Source organism: Triturus cristatus, chromosome 10, assembly GCF_964204655.1.
Source record: "Triturus cristatus chromosome 10, aTriCri1.1, whole genome shotgun sequence".
NCBI classification, from domain to species: Eukaryota; Metazoa; Chordata; class Amphibia; order Caudata; family Salamandridae; genus Triturus; species Triturus cristatus.
The window spans coordinates 157937356-157961955 of NC_140593.1; the positions used below are offsets into that span (position 1 = coordinate 157937356).

Here is a 24600-nt window from a genome sequence, read left to right on the forward strand (position 1 = left end):
GCACAATGTATTGCATATTATATTTCACGCCCGGTTCATCTTATATCACACTTTTTGGTGCATAGTTTATACCATACACAATATCTAGTTTTCATTTTCAATCGTGCTCTCAGGACTATGTTCTATATAACACTGTGTTCACCTACCCTTTTCACGGGCATTACATTTTGCGATAGGGGGTGGAGGGTCAGGGGGTGTTTCTGCCAAGTGAGCCCGGAGTCACAGTCACAAACGTCCTCTTCTTCCTGAATAAAAGTGAGATTATGCTGCATACTTGTTCATATTTTAAGTAGTTCGCACAGACACACGTTTTAAAAACAATAAAGTTCCTAATACCCGCCTTCTCTGAACAGTTAGCTTGCTGCCCCATCCCCCTCCTCCCTACCCTCTGTTGTGTGAATCCATGGACTAGCCTCCTCCCTCCTGCCATGCATGGTCTGATGTGCTGCCACTGCCCTCAATTTAGTATGATGTACCAGTCCACTCCTCCTGCCCTCCATTGCCCAATTCTATGCCCCATCATTGACCTCCTGCTTAAACTCTGTGCTTAGCTTGCTGCCCCTATTCTCCTTCCCCCTGCCCTCCGATGTCTTTGTGCATGCCCCTGCTCCATCCTTTTTGGCCACCATGTTCCATGGACCTGCCACTCCTATCTACTCTGAGTGTTCTGTTGAGCTGCCACTCCCCTCCCACCTGCCTAGCATTGTCAGATAACTGTAACCTGTCCCTGCCACCTCCACCCTGCCTGTCCACATGCCATGCCCCTATCCTCTTACTCCTGTCCTACATGGTCCATTGTACTGCCACACCCTTCTGCCCTTCCTGGTCTGTTGTGCTGCAACTGCTCCTCCTGCCTGCCCCGTGCGGTCTGTTGTGAGGCCCCTTCCCCTGAACTTTCTTGTCTGTGCACAGGTCCTGACCCTCCCTTCTATCCTCCATCGTCCTTTGTGCATGCCCCTGCACCCTCCTTCTTGCCCATCATAGCCATTGTGCTGCCACTAACCCTCCCACTTGCCATGCATGGTCTTCTGTGCTGCCATGGCCCCTCCCACCTTCCCTGTGTGGTCAGTTAGCTGCCCCTGACCCCCTCCCACCTTCCCTCCATGGTCTGTGTGTATGCCATCACAGTCTCACTGTTGCTCTTCATGGTGTGTCTTGCTTCTAGTGCCCATCCTGCCTGACCTCCATGGCTATCTTGCTGCTCCTGCCCTGCCCCCTTGCCCCCAGCCGTCTGTTTACATGTGCAGACCCCTACTCCCTCCCTCCTGGCTTGTCTGTTCCATTGTAATGCCCCTGATCCGTCCCTCCTGCCCTTTATGGTCTGTTATGCTGCAGCTTTCTCTCCTGTCTGTCCATTATGGTCAGCTAGCTACCATTGCCTCTTGCCCCTCTGTTCTCTGTTGTCCATGTGCATGGTCCTGTCCCCTCCCTCTTGCTTTCTATGGATTGTTGTGCTGCACTCCCGTCCCGCATGCCCTGTGTGGTGTATTGTGCTGCTGCAAACCCTGATGCCTGCCCTGCAGGGTCAGTTTGGTGCACCTCTCCATGTCCCTCCTGTCCTCTTTTATCCAAGTCCATCTCCCTACCCCATTTCCTTCCATGATCCAATGTACCATACTTGCGAACATTTTGAACTTGGTAAGAGGGAGAGTTTGAAAAAAAACTGGGGTATTGATTTTCCCCTTTGAGTTACATTGAAAAAGAGGAGATTGTAGACAGGAGACAGATCAAATAAAGCCCATTTGAGCTTAAAAACATTGGACGTTTCGTGGCTGAATCGGGTCTGTTGGCATGTATGGTTGTACTACCATTGCCTCTTCCTTCAGCCCACAATGGTCTATTACATTGCCACAGCCTCTCTTGCAAGTCCTGTATTGTTGGTTTGTTGCCCCTGCCCCACTTTCCACTGCCCTCCATAGTCTGTTGTGCTGCCACGGCCCTTCCTGCCTGCTAAGTGTGGTTAAATTGTTGCCTTTGCACCCTCCTACTTGCCTTCAATTTTCAGAGTCCGTGCCCCTGGCCTCTGCCTCTCAACAGTATCCTAATGAACAACTAGATTGCTAACATTCTATATTTATTACAAAAGTGTGGAACGCCTGACGTCATCTTGATGTAATCAAAACTGTAATACCTAGAGCATTTCCTTTAGAAATTACATATATGAGAGGGTCTTATTGGCATCAAAATTATTGTTAGTGCTCTAAAAGACTAAAATAAGGACATATTTTCTGAGTTTTCAAATAGCGACAAAGCACTTTTAAATTATTTGCTATCTTTATGTTTTTTTATCCAGTTGACCACTTGATTAAATGTTGCACTTAGGGGAGAGGATGTGGTGTTACTTCCAGAACTGCAGACTTTGCAACTGGGGAACCAGGTTGGAGTTTCTGCTTCAGCTCGACATTCTGTGATTCTGGTCAAATCACTTAGTCTCCCCATGTCTACAACCAAAATGAATTTCTTCTTGTGTGATGTAACCAATGCTCATGTAAAGCACTCCAATACCTGACAAGTCTGCACTATATAACACTGCAAAAACACAAAATAATAAGTGTTTTGCACACTTCTGTCATTGGGCTATATTTGGGCTACATCTGGGTGATTTTGGGCTACATTTGGGCTCTTTTGTCTCCGGTGGCCATCTTGGGAGATTTATTTGTTATGAAGTTTCCTAATTTCCTCATGTACTGCAATCTCCTCAGTAGGAAATGCTTTCAGTTTTTTACTTTGATTCCATCATGAAGGTATTCAGATATGTCACACATTTGCCATAAATTCTGAAAGTTAGCACTCTAGTTGGTCATTAGATCACTGTAGTAAAACTACTGTTCACCATGGAAGTCTGCTCCTGGTATTAAAAGTGCATGTTTCAGTCTGCATGTCAGAATTTTTTAATGAAATAGAAGAGTATTTGAGAAGTCACTCAAAATGTGCCCTCATTTTCTTTCTTCAGCATTAATCATAATTTCTATGGCAAAATGAACCCCCTCATTGTGTTCCTTTTTAAATTAAATGTTTTAAGTGTTACCAGTTTATTCCAATCAAGATGGCTTCAGGTGTGCCATACTTTTGTCATAATGAAGACAGTAAGCGCTCTAGTTGTTTTTAAGAACACTCTGGGACATTCTGTCATTGGGCTATACTTGGGCTACATCTGGGTGATATTTGGGCTACATTTGGGCTCTTTTGTCTCTGGTGGCCATCTTGGGAGACTTATTTGTTATGAAGTTTCCTAATTTCCTCATTTACTGCAGTCTCCTCAGTAGGAAATACTTTCAGTTTTTTACTTTGATTCCATCAAGAAGGCATTCAGATGTGTCACACATTTGCCATAAACTCAGAATGTTAGCACTCTTTTTGCTCATTAGATTACTGTAGTAAAGCTACTGCTCACCAGGGAAAACTGCTGCTGGTATTGAAAGTGCATGTTTCAGTCTGCATGTCAGAATTTTTTTATGAAATAGAAGAGGATTTGAGAAGTCACTCAAAATGTGCCCTAATTTTTTTTTCTGCAGCACTAATCATACTTTTTATGCAAAAATGAACCCCCTCATTTTGTTCATTTTTAAATTAAATGTTTTATGAGTTACCACTTTAATCCAAGCAAGATGGCTTCAGGTGTGCCATACGTTTATCATAAGTAGGACTGTTAGCGCTCTAGTTGTTCTTTGGAACACTCTGGGAAGCTGCAGTAGAACACAAAGGAATCAACTGACAGTCTCTGCCCTTGTTGGATGTACATGTTTTACTGAGAATGTCAGACTTCATTCTCACATGACTGAGAAAGATAATGTGAATTTACAGAAAATAAGCTCTCAGTTTAGCTTATAGATCACCTTCCAAACCTCTGTGGGAAAAGCATGAGAAAATATTTTTCTCTCAATCATGATATCCCAGCAGAAGGCTTTTTCACATGGTGAAATCACCTTAGAACATACCACAATTCCTAAAATGAGTATGGTACCATCAACAAATGATTTATAATGTAACTAAAGTCTTAAAACCTTCTATTAACTGCAATGCTTTTTAATAAGGTGCTATCATGTATATTGGTCCCAAGATGGCTGCCAACACTTCTTGGATGAAGTGCTGACAGCCAATCAGATCTCACGATGAGATGTGTGGTTAGGCTCCGCCCACATATATATGATTTTACTTTTGATTTTCTCAGGAACTACTGAACAGATTGACACCAGACCAGCAAAAGGCACTTACCTGACCTGAGGACTACCTCTCTGCCAAATTTCAAGTAATTCTGTTCAGCCGTTCGGGCTGTACCTTCGACTAAAGGTCCTATGGAAAAATGCATGGGGAAAACGCGTTTTGGGACCCCCCTTTTTTCTCGGCCCCCGCTTGATGAATCACCCTGAGACTTTCAGGGTAGGAGCGGAGCGGAGCGCCCCACCTATTTTGAAAATTTTGCGAGGATTCGTCAACCGGCGCCAAAGTTATTCCAAATAGAATGTTGCGGATTTCCTATGGAAACACGGTCCTAACTATAACTATCTACTGGCGACCGCCAGTAGATAATATATATATATATATATATCCCAAAGGTTAACGCCGAAACGCTTCGTCCTTGAAAAAGCTAGCGCACAAATAAAGTTCTTTTGTGCCGTTTCCTGGTGTGCTGTCCCCTTATTCCTGGGATTTGTGTTTGGAGTAAAGGAATCTAATTATATATATATATATATATATATATATATATATATATATATATATATATATATATATATATATATATATTTAGGCATGAGAATCAATATGATCGGGTAGGTAGGTTGTGCAAGAGAAATACTTTTGTATTTGAAAAGTTGGCAAGGTTACCCTATGGGAGGAAAAACAAGGACGGCATTCAGGTACAGTACAGTGACTCTCAAGACCAATCTCCGGGACTTAAGGTGAAGGGGGGGGGGGGGGGGGGGTACTAGGTCCAAAGCAGAACCAGCCAGAAACCACCAGCGGCACTAGGGCAGCTGGGTGTAGGGGTGCAAAACAGCATTGGGTGCCCAATGGAAGTCAAAAAAGAGGATTCAGCTTTTGACTGGGAGGCCAGTCTGGCTGACGGCACAATGCGCAGGGATTTAGGAACACCTTTGGTCCTTTTCTCCACGGGCCAAGGATGACTGGTGCAGAGGTGTTCTTAGGCATCAGGTTTTTCTTACTAGGCACAGTTGCAGTAGCGGGGGCCCGCAAACAGAGGCTGCAGGTGACGTAGGGGAGTTCATGAGGGGCGAAACCTCGGTGGACTTTGTTTCTGGAGGACTAGGAGACCACCTTGGCACAGATGGCCCACTTCAACTTGGGCTTGAAGCGATGGATGCAGTGGTGTCTTTAGGCATTGGGTTCTTGTGGTCTTGATGTCCTCTCAGGTTTCTTTGGGGGCCTGTAAGGTGAAGGGAAGCAGTTCCGCTACTTCACAGAAGTTCTTGGTTCTTGGGTGAAGTGCTTGCAGCACTCCCAGGCTTTGGAGACACCGCCGTTGCAGGACAAGTTAGCTTTTGGTGCAACTGTCGAAGTCAGCAGGCAAGCTGGCAGGGTTGGTGCCAAGTCAGTTGCTGACTCTTCACGTCCGTCGTCTTCTTTCTGGTCGGCAGGATCTGATGTTCTGGTGCCAGAGGCTCCCCTAGATACTGAATTTAAGGGCTTTGTGGGGAGTGTAGGGTAGTAGCCAATGGGCTACCTATCCCTGTGGTCACTACAGAAGAAAAGTCAAACAGCAGAGCAAATACAAAACTTTTGTCAAAACGAAGTGCTTAATGAATAGTAAGTGGGAAAAAGACTCAAGATAGAAAAGGTTTTGCTCACAGATGCACAATTATATAAACGAAAAAAAAGAATGATAAAACTGAGGTAGTTGTAATGTAGATCTGAAATAAATAAGCAGTCAAGACATAGAAAGTTCTTATTACTGTGGGACTCTTTAAACAAAACATGACAAAGTCATTCCTTTTGAACCACATTGCATACGAATCAAAGAAGGGCTCGAGTACTCACAAGAAATGTTGCTCTTTCAAACAGGAGTACCTCATCCGCCTCAATAATCTGTGCAAAATTTCTCAGGTTCGTCTCAAGTTGCTGTACATTAGGAATCAGCTGATAGACTATACTAGACCATGCCTGGAAAACAGAAAAATATCAATTATACAGGTCCTCTGGATACATTTCATTACTTAAAGAAAAAACACCAATGCAACTATTCCGGGACAGCTGAGTATTTACTCAACATTTCTTCCCAAAAGTTCTTAATGCCCTAAAAGCACTCGGGTAACTGGTTTAGCTGCAAGTAATGAACCTGCAGAGTTTGAATTTGCTATTTTGCTTTGTAGCCCTTCTGTTGGTTTAATTAGACGTTTCCCAACCTAAACACTCAGGTTCTTCCTTGGACAAGCAGAGACAAACTACCCGTCTTCACACCACTCCACCATGTTTTTTTAATTAAGGCTCTGGGAAGACTAAAAAGACTCCCAAAACCAAGAATCAAAGTATCCACACTCAACAATGGTAATACATAGAGTAGCCCACATGTGTGCAGTAGAAAAATACAAGAAGACACAAAGCAAAGAACAGCTGCACTGATATAAAATATAGTTTGATTGCTGTGCCATATATCCAGCAATTATAGAGCCAATGCCATTATCCATTACTCCATCAAATGTTGCATCAAACAGAGGTGAAGCAATGTCACTGGTGCACGGCAGTCATGAGACTTTAATTAGTAGACTGATGCAGGGCAGACTTGATCCCTTGGCTCAAAGAACAGTGCATGCTGGTCTCTGCAGATTCTAGGCCATTTTTATTTTTTACAAAATGCCACTTTACGAAATAATATTTCTTTTTAATCCTTATACTCTGTTTTCACTTTGATGTTGGAAAACAAGTGCTTGGCTTTACAATGCTGGTGCCACAGTCTATTCATTTTTACGTCTCAGCTAGACAGCGCATGCGTGTTCTCTTTGAGACATGCGGTTTACAGTCTGTGAACATACAGCTCACCCATGGCTTACCATTTGTTTGCTTCAGCGTCGCTCTCAAATCCTTCGCCGTCGTTTGTCGTGGCATGCATGCGTCATGACTCTTCTTATTTTTGGCCCTCCTCTAGAGCATGGACGAAGTGCTAGTGTCCATTCAGTGCTCCTGTTTTTGAAGCTACATTTTTAGCTATGTTCAAGAACTTCCTACGAGTGCTCGTGTTTTCAGTCACTCCTTTCAAATCCCATTCACCCCAATCCGTGTATCGCATTATTTAATAATTATTGGGAAAACGCTTTAAGAGTTCCTACCTTTCTGTAAATGACTGCTTTAGCTGGAATGTATTATTTTGCTATTTCAATGCCTAGAGGTTTGCCATACTAGATATTGTGAGCACGCTTATATTCATCTCATATGTGTACGTGTGCATCCTTGGGTGCTTCTGGCACTTTGGCTGTCGGATATTTACCCTACTCTTCCTTCATGGTGTGTTTTATGTTTTATATTGTGTACTTATCTACATTATTATGGGACTCTGTGAACTAACAAGTAAATGTGTACTAATTGTATAAATGTTTGAGGGTGATGTTTAATAGGTACTTTATAGGGTTGTCGTGATTCAGGTAATTCACAATTTATTTTCTCTGTGGAAGTAGGGGCAAAGGTACGTGGAGTGTTGAAGCTGAAAGGACAACTGTGTCCAATCAGCATCTCGCCGTTTTCACAGTGTTTGCAGTTCTCTGCCTTAAAAATTCCTTGGGGTTTTAAGTCAGTATTTTTGTTGGGAAGAGGGGAAGAGTGTGCCTCCACAGTGTCTTGTTTCTGCCCAAACACTCAATTTTCTCAAGCTTTCCCGGTCTCCTTTTCAAATACATTTTAGCCAGAAAGTGCAGTGCTGCAACACCCCAGTTTGTAATAAAAATCAAAACCTAATGATGCCTGTATTGTTGTTGCCTTTTTGTTTTTTCATCAATAAAATGGTTTAAATAAAAAAAAAAAATCAAAACCTATACATTTTTACTGACAAGTCCTCTTTTAGCATAGGCTGGTCGATTTAACAAGAAAATGACAAAATATTATATATTCTGTGAGACGGCGTCCGAGCTCAGCACTTTACCCAACTGATTGGGTGGAGTGGGATGTGGTTTCATCACCCCCTCATTGTGTGTAACCCACGTTTACAAGAAAATACACAATAAGATCCAAATGCAAAGTCATGAAATCCAAAAGAATAGCACTCAAATAAGCTGTAACTAAAAAAAAATAGTCACTGCTTCTGCTATAATATGTCCACAAAATATGTTCTCCCTGTTCACAAAGCTCTACTTCATTACCAGTGCTCGTTTCAAGAGAACAACCAAGTTTCTGATAAACATGCAAACTTAATTTCTCAAATTACAAAAGCAGCACTCTGGGCAGTAAATGTCATCTATTCTATTAAATAAAAAAAACCTGTAGGAGTTTATTACCAAAGCATTTCAATCCGAGTCAGTCTTGGCCATGGCAAATAAAAAGAAAAGTCTCTTCTTGATATTCATAATTTACATCTATTTTTATGTCCCTGCCACATTTTCTTCGCACAGATGTCACACTGCATTGTGGAAGATGTGGTTTATGACCCAGTGCTTTTATATTTGCTTAGATCAGGACAAAATATTTTCGTCACTGAAATTGCACCCTCTAGAGAGTCATGACCAACTTTTCCAGATATTCAGGGTTTCTTTATAGTGTGCACTATTGATCCTATTTAACACTATTTAAGCAATATGGCCTTCTTACAGTTTCCAAATGTCCTTTATAGGTGTTATTTGAACATTAGAATGTCTTTTACAAATCCCACCTTCTTTTCTCATAGATAGGAGTTATGACAAAAAGAGTGAAGAAATATAATGAAATCAATTTGCACATTTATTATTTTCCTCCTAAGTGTTTCTCTACTGTTCTTTTCAGTCTGTCAATGTTCCTCCTGGTTGTGTCCATTTGGAAATATAGTCCATAAATCTATCCTGAATTCTGATTCGAGTTCTCTAAGTTTTCGAATTCAGTCACCTCACTTTTTGTGCTTAATCACTATATATATATATATATATATATATATATATATATATATATATATATATATATATATATAAATTATATATATATATAATTTGATTGTGCCTTGCTATTGGATAGCTTTAGTCTGTCATTTATGGCACATATATATATGCATTCTCTTTTGAAGTTTTATTTTTATTAGGAATGTACCTAAGCACACAAGGGCAATTCTAGTATAATTATCACATATGTACTTTTGAAGTTAATTTGCTTCTCAATTTTATCATACTCGTTTTCTACCATGTATCTCTGCACATTAATCGGCATGTGTACAGGTTTTACACTAGACACACTTCCAAAATCCAAAATGTTCCTTATTTAACCAGTTTGATGATGTGTCACAATATGGATGTGTATTATCATATTAGCATGGATGAGGATAGGCAATTGCTGGATATATTTAAATTGGTCTATTATGTCTTCATCTCCTTACAAAATATACCAATGTTTTTTATATACTTTTCACGTTTTCAATGAGTCCTTATTAAAAAGCATGATCAGCCTGATTTTGTAACCTTTTTTTCCTCTTAACCTTCTTGCATTTTGGAGCTGCTGACACACAACTAAGCAAAAAACACGACCCAAACCGTGTGGGTGTCCCTTTTTGTTTAAATACAGAAGAGGGTCATTCTGCTAAACCGTGTGGACCATCACGATCCTAGATCTTAGCACAAGAAGAAGCCCTCAATGGATAACGGATAGCCTTGAGCCCGACTAGTACTTCAAGGCACTGCTGGGGTGTTCCCCGCAAAGAGCCCTAGACGAATCACTGGTTTCCCAAAACGAATTGGAGGAACTTCGTGTGCTCCTTAAGAGTGGGTATTTGAAAGCTCATGAAGGTCCACAGGGCACATCCAGTAGACATGGAGAAACTGGGACTGTATAGGTCAACGTAAGGATCCAGAACTTTTGCAGGAGGAAGAACTGGTTTGTTTCATAAATATCCAGGATGCAGACAAGAGTCCTCTCCTTTCCCTTGCAAGAAAGTGCCACTGCAGCCCACTTTCTGGTAGCAGAAATGACTCAATGACTCTTAAGGAGAAAAGCAACTCTACTTCCTGTAGAATTATCCTAGAACGCCAAAATTGGCAGGGGGGCCTGCATAGAGAAGAGAGTGGCAGCTACTGAACATATCACTTCTTTCACCCAGAGGGGACACACATCTGGTTATCGGAGCTGAATGACCGTAGTTGAGGTAAAGCTTTTCCTCCTCAGTCTGGTCAGTATGCATGGATGGCACGCTGCAATTTGGCCACAACCATGCCATCGTACTGCTTACTGGAGGACCTCGCCTATTATGGTATCAAACATGTTCTACCCATCAAAGGGGACATCATGACTTTCTCCTGGGCCCCCGGCTACAAATCAGGACTTGAGCGATGGTGACTGCTGCACTGAGAAACTTGTGTTCTTGATACTGGTGGCCGAGTCAGTAAAGCTTCCGGACCTCAGTAGCGTCTGTCAAGCAACGTCTTTGCCCATATTAAGCATAAACAAGTAAAAGGCACTTTAGATGTCATCTGTATTTAAGTGATAGGAAAAGCCGAAAGAGGGAATGTAGCTTCCAATGTGGAGGAGTAGTGCATGAATAAGATAGGTCCAGGTATCTCACAGGGGAGGATAACCTGATCGGAGCATCAGGAGATTGAGAATGAGCATTGTGAGAAAGGAGGTAAAAGAGTAGTCCTTGATATGTCACAGAGGTTGAGTGTGTTGCGCAAGTTGTTAACAGTTTCAAGGGTTACTGAGATTCTAAGGAGAATGAGAATACAAGATGTTGGGAGAAAGTGGGTTTGTTAAGTAAAGCCATGAAATTGTTTGGAGTGCATGCACAATCACTAGCTTTTAACAGATTTTGAGATATAGATGTGCTACTGTAGTGGAGTGGAAGGGAGGGAACCGGAGGATGGTGCAGCAGTTGGAATAAGAAGGGTAAGAAATTATTCTTTCTTCAGAGGGCTAGTACCAGAGCAGGTTTAAAGCACCAGTGTAGACCAGGCCTTGAGAAATATACTCGTCCACTCACTATGGCGAGTCAGTGTGGTGTTCTGTTCATTCTGAAAGTGAATGAGCAATAAAGATGCCTTTAAATACTGCTCTTATCATGGCACATTTGCTGTGCCTACAAAGACAGAGGTACAATGTCAGCTTAGGTCTTCTTACAAATTGCTGCTTATTTTATCCTAAAGATTGGTGTACAAAAATCTTATAACTTTGCAGTTAGAGAAAGAAAAGTAAACCTTCTGATAATTGTGCTGTGGTACAGGCAGGGTGAAATAAAAGGCTGTAGGATGCCAGTTTTATTCTTATACAAAACATTTAATTAGCTTGTAAATGAATTGTACACATATTTCAATATTTATTGCAGTAGTTAGAAAAGCATTTTTTGTAACTTTAATGTTTGATGGAAACCAAGATTTTAATAGGGTAAAAACAGATCAGAAGACCTTTTTAGGGGATATGCAAATTAAACATTTGCTGAAAACCCTTTCCACACAAAGTTTGTATGCTGCATAGTTTTATCAGTAAAACTATGTCATGGGAAAGTTTGTAGCCATTTTAATGGAAACGTGTAGTCTGTAAATGACAGTGAGCTACCACATCATGCTTTAGCATATATTTATTAAAGGTGAGAGTTTTAAAACAAACTAAGAAACATTCTTGTTCCTGACCTGATGACAGTAAGCTAAGAGGCAAGTCAAGGGTAAGGTGTAGCCTTATATATGGGATACATTTTTATTACATATGTATCAGAAGTTTAGTCTATTAAATCAAACAAAACAGTTTTGTACAGCAGACATGCTGAACTCACATATTTGAAGGTGCTCTCATATGTGATAATGAAGAAAAGGGCAACTCTGTGAAATAGAATATCTGCCTAGCATCACACCATTTGAGACTAGGTTATGAGTCAAAAGCATTCCAGTCAGGTCAAGTAGATTATTCCAACCCACTAGACCTGCAGGTCTGGTAACATTTTTATGATGTTTCGAGGCCTGTACACCCCAGTGTGAAGTGAAAGTTGAAAAAGGTCCTGTGCTTCTTCTGGTGCATATGGATCATGCACTTGTGGGACAAACCAGGAGTGAGTGTATGACGGATCACTGAGGACACAGTAGAGTCCATTTTGAATTTTCACTGTAAGTTGTACAAAATGAAAGTCGTAAGGAGCCTCTCAGACAAGTAATGTTCATTGCTGTATTCATGAGTCGCCACACTGTAAGGAGTGAAATTAATGGAGACAACAGACTCCTTTTCAATCCCTTGCTCTTTTGTTTCATTTAGGTGCCACCACCATCAGGTCGATAGGCTGTGTGACAGGACAGGACACAGAGCTACCCTTCGACCATGGTCGGACCTTTTGTTTCCCCTGAGGTGCTCCTCTCTAAGGCCCAGAAGTGTAAATTATAAGAGCTTCCCTCTCCTTTGTGCCCGTGATTTGGGGACCGCTCCTTCCTTCTGGCACTTGAAGACAAAAACTGAGACTACCTGTCTGGGGATGGATACATAAAGTTACAAATGCCACACCCCAGTGGCAAAGATTTGCAAGCGTGATACAGAAACTCTATTTATGCATATGATATAAACAGGAGACTAAACTCAAGTGTTTTTCTCTGACCAATGCAAGGCAACTACATTTTGGTTTTGTAAAAACTCTTCTGAGATACAGACCTAGTGTCACTGACAGCCAGATTACCAGTTACATGAGGGGATGTCACCCAAGAAGTCTGAAACTTTCTGCAGAGTTGGCTCCAGGGACATTTATACTTCCTCTACTGCTCTTTTACCTCACTTGTGGATGAACTGCCCTGCTTACTCCAAGCATCTGGGGTGGGATCACATTATGTTTGGGCCAGGTTTTTCTCTGGTCTGTGTCAGCAGCTCCAAACACAGCAAACAACCCTGTTCATGACCACGCAACTACCCAGCACAGTATTACTGAAGGCGGCTGGGTGAGGAACTCTGTGCCATGCCCTAAAAGAGGGGACATGCTCATATGAGCACCTAAGTGGTAAATGGCCCATCATGGCATTAGTGATCCAACACAGACACTGAAGCAGGCCATTTTTGACAAAGCACTCACCTTCTCATATTAGAGGCAAGGTTTAGCAACACTACTGTAAAGCAGCCCACTGGCAGAGTCATAAATGACCTTCGCGTCACTCAGTCAGTGCAATATTTTGCCGGACTAATTTCCCTATACTAATACAGATATTACAGTGTTGTTCATTCCGCATTTATGTAGTATTAAGCTGGGTGTGGCTTAATTTCTTATAACAAAGTAATGGTTGGGCACCTTTGTTGAGTCAGTAGGTTTTGAGACTCTAACCAGACACCAATTCCCTCATAAGCCTTGAACTACTCACCACAACTTTTCTGTTTTCAGAGTTTGAGGTCAACCACACTCTATTAAAGGAAAACTTAATCAATCACTTGATTAAAGCCTAATAATCTATACATGACTCTTGAAAAAGGAACCACCAGGATGGCTTAAGGATTGGTATGGAATGACAGGGTGTCACATAACCAGTCCCAGTCCCAATTCATGAATTACTTCAGTCAAAATATGCACATATGCTCACAAGAGTCTGGAATTCGTACATATGTCTCTGAACGTAGTGTTGTTCTTCGAATAGAACAGGATTACCCCCCCCACCCCCCCCACCCCCAAGTTCAGGAACATTCATAAATCTGGAAATCAAGTTGGCAGGTACATACCTTGTACAATGTTTCATCCCAGATGGATGTCCGGAAACAAGCACAGTCTAACGGGCGCGACAGACGCCTTAGATCCTCTTCCCTCTCTCGGAAGATCTACAGAAATAAATAAAAACAAACCATTTAATGGCAATTTTATCCCATGGTTTCTGCTGAAAGCGATCACTACAGTGAACATCTTAAGTATAACCTTATCAAATATATGGGAAAATTAAGTGGCACACTAAGGAGAAGAGCCAGATTATCAGTCAAAACATGTAATATCCACAAAGGAACCATAAAATGATCAGACTAGTACAACAGCCAGGGAGTAATTTTTAACCGCTGCCAGGCACATCCCACCACATGAAATGCCACTTCAGGTATTTTTTTATAAATATAACAGATTTAGAGAAATGTTGTGCAATATTGCGTAGTGGGAGTAATGTAATATAATTGCATGGAAGTCAGCCCATTCCAACATATGCTCTATAAAGAGACAATTTATGGTATAACAAGGAGCAGGCAGAAATATGCATTGAAAAGATATAAATATTCTGCTCTGCACAGGGGAAAAATGCAGTTATGGGAGTAGGCTGGGGATGGTGTGATAGAATGAAGCAACAACTATCCCACCTGAACCTTCAGTTCTGCTACTCAGAATACCAGACCAGAGATAGAAGCGTGAAGCCATGGCGTTAGCTCTGTTCACTTTGAAAAGGTTGACATTAATTAGAATCATTCAAAGGCACTTGCTGTCAAACTGCTCATCTACGAGTATCACTCAGATGCCCCGTGTACATCCAGAGGGGGTAATTTATTCTTAGATTATATAGTATTGTGCCAATCATTCCATCCACTTGATGGCATGTTAAGGGTCCTCGGAGGTGATCAGAAGAAAAAAGGTAGGTCAAACCAAACAAAGACAGCGTGTAATTAGTGTTGAGGAGGGATTTACTGAAAGGCAATACATTGTCAGGCTCCTGTGCCCAACACTAATCTACTGTGTGATCTGCAGCCGCACATGTTATACACAGAACAGTTTTCCCTAGATGTAGGATCTTCCAAACCGGAAATTTATCTTCAGGGAAGAATCTAGCTCGCTTTCATTTTGCAAGTCTAGCAATAGTCTTATGTCTGAAAAAGCAGAAAAAAGTTGTTGTCTCCCTCAAAATCCTCATCTAGGTCACTTGATGGAGGCGCTTGCAGGAAACACGCTGTCTGAAGAAGACATGACAAGGCCAGAGAAGCTTTTAATAGCTTCCGGTCTGCGTTTCTGGATTTTCTTAAAACAGCATCTGCTAGACAAGTTGGAAGAACTCAAATTGGGACAGTTCTGTGCCAAAGCAAGGACTAACATCTTAAACATACCCGAAGCAGAGGCTAAAGGACAATCCAGGGCAAAAGATGGCTCGTTATACATGAGACATTACAGAGGATTATGAAGGTGCATTAGCTGTGTCAAGCTTGCGTCCAATGGAGAGAAAGGAATAGTTACCCTAGGAGAGGGTTCGTTTTTCTAGAATAAGCACAGGCTTTGAAGAAGAGATGTCCAAAAGTTCTTTAGAAGTACTCCTCCCAAGCGTTTGACGAGAAGAGGAAACAGTTACGCTTTTATGATGCCATTTGCACCAAAGGGAATGAGACGTATTGAGATCTCAATACAGATAGCTTATGAGAGGCCTTAAACAAATTAGACTTGATACCAGAGATCCTGGCACTTATGACGAGTGTAAACAAAAAAGAAGAATTGTAATTGATGACAGGTGGTGGCTTTATGACCTATTTCATAACTTTAGGAAGGGCCCCCTCAGACATGTGCTTCGCTGCGACAGCTGCCAGGTGAGAGTATTTCAGTATGATGAAACAACATTTTCCCAGTATAGCATGGGTAATGGGAAGACTTCATGCTGAGTACTCTGCAAGAAGGAGTATCTATTCAAATGGGTAGTTATTACAACCGCTAACTGATCACTGCTGCTACCCCATTAACCATTTCCTTTAGTGTTCGGGCACTCTGAACAGAGATGTACAAAATTTGACTTTAATCAATCAGACAATAAAACAGATTGATTGTTTTGGGAACCATGACTGCATCACAAGTTTAGATAATTTTCAATCTGACTACTTTATTTTTTGGAAACCTAGTTCACTACTGTGTGGTAGTAGAAAAGTGGCACATGCAAACCCTTACCAAGTCTCGTTGATCCTCTTGTACCAAATCCATTTTGTGCACCAAACAGAATATTTTGGCATCAGGAGAGTTCTGGAGGATGGCTTCCAGGCATGACTGGTAGTAGTGCATGTCCTTCTCTAGCTCACGGCTTTCGACATCAAACACATAAATCAGGACTTCTACGTTCCGGAAGATGTTATCTCGCTGACTTGTGAAGTAGTTCTCCATGAAGGTGTCCTGCCTGACAGGAGAAAGAGAAAAAATATAAGTGAGCTTAGTACCTGATCTTGATGTCTTAACTTTAAGTGCAATGGTAGATGCAGCAAAGTTAAAACTTGGCAATTAGATGGCATATAAAATAAAATCGCTCTCCAATGCATCCGGGCAGAGTTAAATAACAAATAAAACTAAAATGTATATTGATGCTCATAGCACATTATAAAGCATAGGTTACTAGTACTATAAAAATACATAAAATAATAAACAAAAGAGAAATTTGACCCTACAAAGTAATCCAAGGGATTTACTTAAAAGCAAAAAGCACACAAACTCTAGTCTTACGATTTTTATTGTTACCAGAATACCCATATGGCATTATGGGACCACAGTACGCTTTTACTCAAGGCCCTTGAGTCTATAACGAGATCAGTCATTACATACAAATCAAAAACAATGCATTAGCTTGAAACACGTATTTACGAGTTCGAACATTTTCAACGTGTTTTAATGTAAAGTAATATCATTTTCAGCACTTACTGTTGTTACACAGCAATGCTATGTGAATTCTTTTAAGCAGATGCGGATTAAAAGAGAAGAAGATGCAACCAGGGCTGGACTGAGAAGTCAAAGCAGCCCTGGCAAATTGTTTCAGAGTAGCCCCTGTAGGGTACATTAAATCACACGAGTTATCTGAACTGTAGGATCTGCTTTCATTGTTACCCCCACATTTGCCGGTGTGTGTATGTTTTTTTGACTAGCCTGACTGGGATCCTGCTAGTCAGTTCTCCATTCACTGTGCTTCCTCCCTAAATTGACCATGGTAAGTGCTTCGGTACCTCCACAATTGGCTACTGGGGTACCCTTGTAGGTCCCTAGTAAGTCCCTAATATATGGTACTAAGGTACACAGGGCATAGGTACACCAGGGGTCTCCAATGGGCTGCAGCATGTATTGTGCCACCCATGAGAGACCACTAAAACTGTAACTACATCCAGCCATTGCAGGCTGTGGGAGATGGTGCTTGCACCTCTCACGAAAAATATACATTTTCTTATATCGGATGTCACTACACTTAAAACCTATAAGTCATCCCTAAGACAGTCCTTCTAGTCCTGAAGGCAGAGTACTTGGTTATAAGTGTGTGGGTGCCCCTGCATGTGCAGTACATCCCTACAAACCCTGGAATCGATTCTCTAGGCTTTGTAAGTGCGGCTAGCCATTTTGATACACATAGTGGCCATCAGTCACTATGCGATGGCTAACTATGTAGTGGCTGTGCAAAACATGGGCATGTTTGGTATCAAACATGTTGGAATCATATCCCAACACCAGTAATATGATTCCATGCACTGGGTGGCTCCTCTGGGAAGCCCCCAGTACTCCTGGTAACAGCCTTCCAGAGTCTGCCAGCAAGCCAGTGTTGCTACCAACCCCAGACACGATTCTGCCCTCCTGCTGACGAGCAGAGCTCGAGCAGGGAAAGGTAGAACAATAGGTTTCCGGTTACAGGGAGGTGTGACCACCTCCCAGACAGGACTTAGTGTATTGGGCTGGGGGCGCTTGCCAGTGGTACTAGACTGCTTTGAAGGGCACATTTGGTGCCCTCTTTGCATACTCCAGTTGGAACCAGTTCCAACTGGAGCCCTTGGCTCCTGCTTCGGCGCGAAGCTGGAGAAAGGACATGAGTATCCCCCCCCCCCCCCCGTCCAGCCCCTCTTCTGGGTGGGACCCCGCGTCGCCCTAACCCACTTCCTAGGGTATTCAAGAGCTTACCTGTGGGTGGGTCCTCAGATTCTTTGTGTTACAAGACTCAAGCCTGAAACCAAATCACTCTTCAACCATATGGACACTTGTACTTCGTCTGAAACAGAGTCTGCATCAAGGAAGACTCCTGGAACTCCTGGTCTCGCTGTTTTGCACGTCTTCTTCATCTGTGTCTGTGCTTCCTCCACGATCTTCGGCAGACCTGTGGGCATCAAGGACACCTGAAGTAATCTCCCTTGGAGTGGGAGTCGTCACTCCCCTCCATCTGCAGGCAAAGCAACGAAGTGGACTAGTCTGCTGCTCCTAACGACCAACAGACTTCGAAAGGCTCAGAAAACAGAACAGGTGGTTCTGCAACTCCCTCGAAGCCTGACTTAGCCTCTCTGCAATTCTGAAGCCAGTATCCCTCGTCGGAATCGCTGGGGCCAAACCCCTTTGCACCGGGTCGGCTTGCCGTTGCCAAGGCCTGTTGGCTCTGCACTCCAGAGATCTTCGGGCTACAAGAAGCCCCAGCAAATCTTCCTGCCAAGTACAGCGCCCTCCTAGCATCCTCTGCACCATGGGCCTTCCTTTTTTGGGACCTGCTCGAGGTCCTCGAGCGGCTCCTGTGCCTCAGGCCTATGGGTCCTCTTGAGGATCATATTCTGCTCGAGTGGGCTCCCCCTACTTGCCCAGGCTCTGCTCTGACTCTCCTGCTCGTGGTGAGTCCCTTGGGCCTTACTGGTCCCAACGTTGTCCCTTCTTCACTTTCCACAGCTGTTGCAGCTGCCAAGGCTTGTTGATGCTCCCGCCAGACACTGCCCCCCTGGTTCTCGACCTCCAACGTGGAACAGTTCGTGCATGGCTCCTGGTCTTCCTCAGTGTCATCTCATCCTCACAGCTGCAGCGACAAGGTCACCGTCAACTCTTCTGAACCGTTCGTTATCAGTGGGCATTGCTCTTTCATGCATTCAAGTCACCTCTGAGTGGCATAGACACTGTCCCCTCTGTTTACAGGTTCTTCACTTCAAAAATCCACCCTTGGATTACACAGGACTCTTGCAGTCTTCTCCAGCTGCAGCTTTCCTGAAGTCCTCCATTGTGGTCTACAGCGGTTTCTGACGTCACTTTGCACCTAGGAACCCGGCTTCCCTGGAGTAGGTATCCCGGTTCCTGGGGTATCCACAGGTGAGGGGACTCTCTAACCTTCTGTCTTCCACTGGGTTTCTTCAGAGTACAATGTGATGGGTCCTTCTCCAAAACTGCAACCACGACCTTCCCGTTGACTTCTATTGGAGACGCGGCTGTGTTTCCACTCTGCACACAGCCTCTGCGGGGTTCCTTAGTACTTACCATGGGTGGTTACTTGTGTCCCCAGCTCCGCCGAGTCTCCTGGTCCAAGTCCCGACTTCGGTCACAGTTCGTATTCACTCTCTTAAGCTATGATGTAGCCTCCCAGTGGAGACCACAGTATTTTGTGCTACTTCCCTTATTGCAACTGAAGTATTATTGTGTATTTGTGTTTATATCTCAAGTAGAAGATATACTTATTATGCATTGATGCTGATAGTAAATGTTTGTCAGGAGGAGGAATTTTACTCCTACGTGATAGTAGAGATATTTGTGACCCAGATTCGCAGAATTTGCATATATTGCTATATTTTGCACTATTATCGGTTTACATATTTATTGGAATTTTAATTATTTATGTATTTGGGTCCTAATGTGCAGATGAAGAGATGGATTTATCAATATTTATATATATGTTTATATTTATTTATATATTTATTTGATTTGCTATTTTGCACTTTGAAGCATTCATGCGGTTTATAAATTACAACAAAAGTGACAAAAAGAAATTGCCAGTTTAATTGTGACATCTGTCTAAAACGAAAGTTTAATTGTGAAAATCAGCGGAGTGTTTCTTCTATGTCTGTCGGTGAAGGTCATGTGATTCTCTTTGCTATTTTAAAAACAATGGCAGGCGCTACGTTTTGTGTGTGATCAAGGGCACATCGTGCTCGAAACGCGTCGCAGAGGGGAGTTTGTTGAATAAACATCTACCTGCCCCGTTGGGGTCCGTCTCTCTCTTTTTCGCCTGGAGTGGAATCTGGAGAGTATGCTTATTAATATAGATATATATAATATATAAATAATCGCCCGAAAGCTTTGGATAAGCACTCGACGGGAAGCCGTCCGGCAGGATTTTCCATTTCAAGGCTTCTCGGCATCACGGAAAAGTTAATCGCCTGACGCGTTTCGATATAAAAACATCTTCATCATAGGCTTGCTAAAACAAATGGCAGAATAAGGCTCTCTTTTATTTCCATCGATTTGTTTGAATAGTTCATAACCCTCAGTGGGCTGTCCTTTTTGCAAGGCATGTTGGAACCTATAGTTCTCCTTCGAGCCGATCAATTTCACCTTTGTAGGTTTCTGTCACAGTTTATATTTATGCAGGTGTTCCTCCTTTGTAGGATCCGTGATGTTCAAGAAGCGCTCTTTACTTCTGGCTCCCGTGTTGTATGGCCACGGAAGGTTCAGGCCACAGCCCTTCTTATTTCAAAAGTGGTGTACCCACCCAGGGCAGGGCAGCCGTGTGGAGAATAATTTTATGCAACAATCGCCCGAAACCTTTGGCGATGCACTCAACAGGAAGCCGTCCAGCAGGACTTTCCATTTCAAGGCTTCTTGGCATCATGGAAAAGTTAATCACCTGACGCGTTTCGATGCAAAAACATCATCATAGGCTTGCTAAAACAAATGGCAGAATAAGGCTTGCTTTTATTATATATATGGAAATATTGGAATATAATTAAAAAGGATCCTGACATTGGGACAAAGATAGGAAATCAACCATTGATTTCTTATAGAAAAGCACCTTCAATTCGGGACACATTGGTTCGGAGTCATTTTGAAATAAAAAAAACTGAGACTTGGCTTCAAAAAAGACAAAAGGGATTCACTAAATGCCTGACATGCAAGGCTTGTAAAGTGGGAAGAAACTTGCAAACAATCAAAGATCCCAAAGGTCAAACCTTTGAAATCAAGGGATTCATCCCGTGTGAATCCCAATTTGTTGTGTATTTAATTGAATGTTGTTGTGGCCAACGATACATAGGATCAACAATATGTCCGTTGAAAAAACGTATATTGGAACACATCCGAGCAATTCAGAACAAAGACAACACTTATGCAATAGCCAAGCATATTCAGAATCATGAGGGCAAGACCTGGTTGGACATCAAATATTCAGGTCTAGCATTGATACCCGATCATGAAAGAGGAGGCAACAGAACTCACAAATTGCGACGACTAGAATCCAAATTTATAATCCGGTTCAAAACTAAAAATCCGTTTGGGCTTAATGGAGATGAGGAGATGAATGTACATCTATAGAAATTTGTACTTGCAAGCCTGATGATTAATTGAAATTTAAGGATTACTGTAATGCTATAATTTAATCTTACTCCTCTCCCACCATGTTTCCTGTTTCCTTATCTTTTCTTTTTTCTCTTTGTTTTTTATTCTTGTCCTTTTCCCTCTTCCCTCCTTTTTCCTCCTCCTTCCTCCCTCCTTCCTTCCTTCTCCCTCTTCCCCCTTCCTAAAAAATCTTCATTTTTCCTTTCCCTCCTTCTTCCTCCCTTTTTTCCCCCCTCTTCTCTCTCCCTTTTTCTTTTTCTTTGAATGAGAAGATGTATATACGAAGTCATTGGTATAACAATTTCTGTTGAATGGTTTCATTTCTTATGTAATAATTTGGCACTCAGTCCTTAATATCAATCTTAGTATTACTCAATACTAATGAGCATTAATACGAGCAGACATTAGCCTTTATGCTATATACCGTAATTCAATGAACCTTTATTTATGCTCACGTTACCAGGCCACTTAGGCTAAGTAATTCAAATGAATAGTTATTACATGTATTTACTGGAATGAACCCATACAACTGATAAAATGCCATTAAATGGTTCATATACTACACAGTCCACAATGCACCATTATCGGCTCATGTGGCGTTTTGGTATAAAATGACGAAATTGAAAAAAGACTTGTAAAACTACCGTGACCAAGAGCTTTGTTCAGCTTGAAACGCGTAGGTGGAGAGCAATGTAGTCAATAAACATCAACTGACTATACCGGAGCGAGTGCGGCGTTTCTTCACAATTTGCTTCAAGACATTTTTATGGAGACAAGTCCTTTCCTCGACGCCGGCACCAGCATAAGCTGTTCCCCTCACAAGGACATTTTTGCTACACGCTACACACACCCCCCTCCCCGCAATGTGTTAGAGAGTGTTGTGTAATAAATAGACATATTTTTATATGTACACTGTGGGGTTTGTTCTTTTAACCTGCACTAAATGATTGACCTGGTAAAACAAGCTGCGTAGCGTGTGAAGGCTGCTCTCCACAGCTACCACTTTGAGAGCTTTCTATGGGTATCAAAGACAACTAAAATCACCATAAGGGTTGCCTGGATTAGGGCAAGTGCTTCACTTAAATAAGTGTGTGCACCATTTACTAAGCCAGTCTCCAGTTAGTGATATAAGAAGCAACAGAAGATACATTATTCATATGTAATATACTCATATAACATATGCATTTCAGTAAAAACGTGTGCACACCTGCACCTGGCTAATGCTCCATTAGGAACATGTATCACTTATGCGTTTTTAATTCGTGTGTCACCTTGCACATTGATTGGCCAAGCATTAATGACTGACAGCATCAAAATGTACTCAAAACAAATGCCCATTTTCCCTTCATTTCTGTATTGGAAACTAAATTCAGACAGAGAAATAGATGGTTTTCAGTCCGTATTTACCTATAAAAAACAGAAGAAAAAAAACAGGAATTTGGGAGCTTTAATTATGATCAACGTATACCCTAAAGAATAGACTTAAAACTCTTTTGCTCTAGAAAAGTCTCCCGAACCAGCACAATATATTAAATTATGGTTGAGGGAACATGAGAAGGTTATATAGACTTCAGTGATAATATGAAGTAACTTTCCCATTTCGTGCCATCAGGTTATCAATTAAAATTCTGTATGATTTTAGTATTTCCTTGGTAGGCAGGTGGTAACAAAGTCAGTCAATGATTCCATATTCACCTCAAATCTTCTAGAGGCAACTTGATTAGCAGCTTCACACCATCTACTAAAACTCCAAAATGAGTTCTTTGTTTCTCCTTATCACACAAAAGAGAAAGCCTTGTACCTACCCACCACAGTCCCAGAGGTTCAACACCAAATTTCCTAGGAAACGTACATGAGAGTGCTCCACATCAACTGGAAAACAAAATCAAGGAAGAGGAATAAAGAACAGGGTTATAACTGGTATGAATTCTATAAAGCAAAATAGAGGCAAAAAAAGACTGCATAAGCCACAGCTTTCTCTGGATAGTTTGAGTTGAGGGAATTATGGCTGAGACACAAACGGAGGTTTAACATTTCAGCGTCATACTTACAGAAGAGATGCAAGGAAGGGCAAGATCACAATTTTAAAGAATTGCTCTGGGATAGAAACTTTAGATTGTATGCCTAATGAACATTACTGCAGACTGTGGATAAATTCCAATCTAGATTAAGTAATTGTACATTATGATCGACTCTTATTATTAACTGTGACCCTAGTGAATATGGAATGCTGCAAGCACACCCGCTCATTTTTGGTCTGAAAAGAAAAGGCCTGTCTCTCCTTTGCTGACAGCCAGTCAAGGAAAGAGCAGATTTCTTTATTGTTGTTTAGTGAAAAATGCATTCAAGCTGACTTGGTATGAAGTACAATGAAGTCAGAAAAATAGATAGGTGTGTGTGAAATAAACTATGTACTCTCAGTATACCAAAACCATTACACATATTCACCCACTTCACATATACACTTCTTAGTTCAGTTGGTGTCTGCTATAACTCTACTTTAATCTCAAACTTTTCAGGGCTTTCATTATTTGCCAAAAAAACAGCAGCAGAAAGCAATATGACATGACAGGATCCCACTTCAATACTCACCACTGTGACAACTCTATGGAAATTACGCAATGCCTACTGATACTACTTTATAAGACTAGGCCTATCCAACACATTGCGCATTGGCACAACCTAGTGTATAGAGGTCGTTATCAACAATGGCCCAAGCGTGAAAGAGAGAAAATGCCTCCTCTTTGTACTTCAAATTAGCCACTTTATTTCAGGCTCCAAATATTTTTCCATTTTTTTTTGTGTTCTCTTAAACAAACTTTATTAGGTCACAGAACAAAATGCAGTCAATCCCCGTCCCCCATAGTCCTCCCCCAGCCAAATCAGGACAGCTTGCAATAAGCACCCCAGCACATAAGCTACATCTGTACAGCATTCACCCCAATAATGTCCGTGCTACTAGGTAGTGCATCCACAGGAGTAATCCACCATGAGTGTGCGAGACAGCCAAAATACCCCCCACCCCATCTCCCAACATCCCCCCCAACGAGCCCCTCCTCCCCACCCACCCACCCAAGCATGTCGCCCGTACCTATCAGAAGTACATGTACATCAAAACCTCAGTCACCACCCGTCGAGTCCGCCTCCCGGCAATCCCAACAGACAGTACCGCAAGAGCAGAGGGGGGAAGCCCTGTATAGTGCACTCAAGGAACCGGGGTCCCGTCATCCCCCACCGGATCACCCCCATCCCCCATAACCGAACATTTGAAC

The 24600-nt window shown here is 42.1% G+C and overlaps 1 protein-coding gene across 1 annotated transcript in view; it reads right to left on the reverse strand.

Moving 5' to 3' along the window:
- LOC146789130 (ras-related GTP-binding protein A) overlaps positions 1–24600 on the reverse strand; it is a 150972-nt gene that overhangs the window by 85077 nt on the left and 41295 nt on the right. The window contains exons 4-7 of the mRNA XM_085630703.1: positions 23134–23200; positions 15962–16184; positions 13789–13884; positions 5998–6120 (exon numbers count right to left, since the gene is read on the reverse strand). Coding sequence (XP_085486829.1) covers positions 5998–6120; positions 13789–13884; positions 15962–16184; positions 23134–23200 — 509 coding nt within the window. The remainder of the gene's footprint in view (positions 1–5997; positions 6121–13788; positions 13885–15961; positions 16185–23133; positions 23201–24600) is intronic.